Source organism: Pteropus vampyrus, unplaced genomic scaffold (genome assembly GCF_000151845.1).
Source record: "Pteropus vampyrus isolate Shadow unplaced genomic scaffold, Pvam_2.0 Scaffold192, whole genome shotgun sequence".
Taxonomy (NCBI): domain Eukaryota; kingdom Metazoa; phylum Chordata; class Mammalia; order Chiroptera; family Pteropodidae; genus Pteropus; species Pteropus vampyrus.
In genome coordinates, this window is record NW_011888973.1 from 1,376,027 (window position 1) to 1,378,612 (window position 2,586).

The 2,586-nt window shown below is 46.2% G+C and overlaps 1 protein-coding gene across 1 annotated transcript in view; it reads right to left on the minus strand.

Annotated features, from left to right (window-relative positions):
• DOCK4 (dedicator of cytokinesis 4) overlaps positions 1 to 2,586 on the minus strand; it is a 274,845-nt gene that overhangs the window by 102,809 nt on the left and 169,450 nt on the right. The window contains exon 24 of the mRNA XM_023537457.1: positions 2,517 to 2,586. Within this exon, the coding sequence (XP_023393225.1) occupies positions 2,517 to 2,586 (70 nt within the window). The remainder of the gene's footprint in view (positions 1 to 2,516) is intronic.

Below are 2,586 nucleotides of genomic sequence, written 5' to 3' on the forward strand. Positions count from 1 at the left end.
CCGTAAGCCGACGGAAGGCAGCGTCTGTTACCTTTTCCGTTTGCTACAATATTTCTCACGTAATACCTAGAGTGGGGTCTGCCCACAATGAACATTAGTTAGATGAACGGAAAAGGAATGAGCCAAACCACGAGCTCTGCCGGACGTGAGAGGCGACAGAGGGCGAGCGACACTCCCGCCTCTGGGTTTAGCTTAGATGGGCAGCGAGCTGGATGCGCGTGGTCACGTCCCTTCCCATGTGTGGGCGTCCGGCCTGGACCGCCCGAGAACGCGGCTATGCCCAACACAAACCACGGCACCGGAAACAAGACACATCCCGGCCCCGCTCCCGCCCCCGAAAAATCTGCGCAAATGTGGACGAGTCGCTTGTAGGACATGAAGAGCCTCCCCCTCCCCACAGTCATGTGCTTGCTCACGACAATCAGTGCGGGAAAGCCCCGAGGCGACGCAGGACAGCAAAGGTAAGCGGGGGCCTGGGCGGCCCCGGGATGTCCATTTCCTTTCAAACGCCACAGATAAAACATAGGGTCAACTATGATTTTGGCGAGGCCTATTTTTCATCTTAAATTCTATTTTCAGAGGGGATGCATTAGCCAAAATACCCAATTTTATCTTTGTCTCTTCTAGGGGAAGATGGAAAATTGTTTTCCAAAGAAGCCCCTTTCCAAGTACTTCTCTAAGAAGCTTCACGGTTCCTAACATGGTTTTAACCAATATATACTTAAAAAAAAAAAAAAGACAGCATGCGGGCAAATCTCTCACCCCGGTCCCGTCTGCCCCGACAACGCGGTGCCTGTGGCTGCAGCGAGCGTTGAAGATACCCCCGCTGCTTCAGCGACGAAGCGGCCAGAAGCCCGGGCTGCGGGGTGGCCTCTGGAACCCACAAAAGGCAGGAGACCGGGTTCTCCCCTGGACGCCCCACAAAGGGACGCAGCTCCGCTGGCACCGGTGACAAGCATTTTGTCTCTGTCCACAGAACCGTGAGACGCGGAGCGTGAGGCGCTCGGCGGACGGCAGCTGGAACCTGTTCCTGCAATCCTGCGCGTCCCGCCGTGCCCGTGGCCACGCAGCTCCACGCTGTCCCTTTCTCCCGCTCCAGTTAGGCCTAAGCTGCCTGTTCTCACGAGCTGTGCCACGGCCCTGGTTGCGAGTCACGCTGTCCCCTTAGCCACAGGCTGGGACATCCTGCCCTGTTCTTTGACACCATCTGCGGAGCCTGCCACTTGCATGGCACGTCTCCTCTTCCCTCCGACACCCCATCTTCCATGTAGACAGCTGCGCCCCATCATCCATGGCTCAGAGGGGCAGCGTGTAAAAACCTCTCCGAGAAATACCGTTTCTCTGGGATGAGGTGGGTTTTTATGGGGAGAAATCAGAAGGTGGAACTTACTTTTAAACTATTGGAAACATTGTTTATTTCAGAAAAATAAAAAAAAACGAACGGCCAACAACAAAAAAAAAATATAAACCATGATAAATTCACTCAATGGAATACTTTACAACAGTAAGAAAATGAAAGAACAGTAGCTACATCTAGTGTAGCATGGATAAGTACGACAGTCTAATTTTAGCCAAAAAAGCACTCTGCGGAATGACACACAACATAATGTCACCTGAAGACTAAAAGACGAAAACATACTATGTTTTTATATCTATATAATAAAGGCACAGAAGACAAGAATGGAAGTCTCAGAGAGTGGAATTTCTCTGAAGGAAATGAATATACACAGTAGACCTGGGTGAAGCTATAATGACGAATTTCTAGATAAAAGACCTAAAGCAAATACTTGATATTGTTAAGATTTGTTAATGATTTACTCGCATGTTCTATTCTTCTGTATGTCTAAAATGTTTTACATTAAAAGAATGAGAAAAAAGGTTAGTTTACCATATTTGAAACCCTATCTCAAACGTATTATACACACGTATGCATGCATTCATATGGAAAGATAATTCTCAATAGAATAATTTTTTTTATATTTTATAATACTGATAGAAACTTCTTAAACTCTATGAGATTATATTTAATCTCCAGAAAAACTAAAAGAAAACAAGAAGCAATGGGATTTAATAAGAGATGTGACAAAATCAATTTAGTAACTGCTAACTTAGTCATTTTCCATTAGCATAAAATAAAAAAGAACAATCCATCAAAACCTTCACCCAGTTTCAGAGCACAAATTGATAGAAATCGTTTAAGAGAAAAACAAGGATCAAATCAGACCCCTGTAAGCATCTCTGGACGAAAACGCTAAGTTTTGTCGAACATAAAAAGAAATAAAATCTGTAACGAGAAAGCACGTCCTACACCACAACTAGTTGTGATTAGGTCATAATTTAATCGTTAGGGTTTTCATTCTCTCTAGAAATAAAGTTTTAATAGCCATGTTTTTGTACTGGGCCACTTGATAACTTTATTCTACCATCCAAGCACACGAGGCTTTGGAGAAAGCAGTTTCCGGTGTCCTTCTTGGAACTGCTTCTGCAGCCCCGAGGCAGGGAGACGTGGCACCCACCTGGGTTGGTGTAGAGCTGGCTTTCCACCGTTTTGCTGATGCACTGCAGTTTCACGGCCTGCAGCGCGTC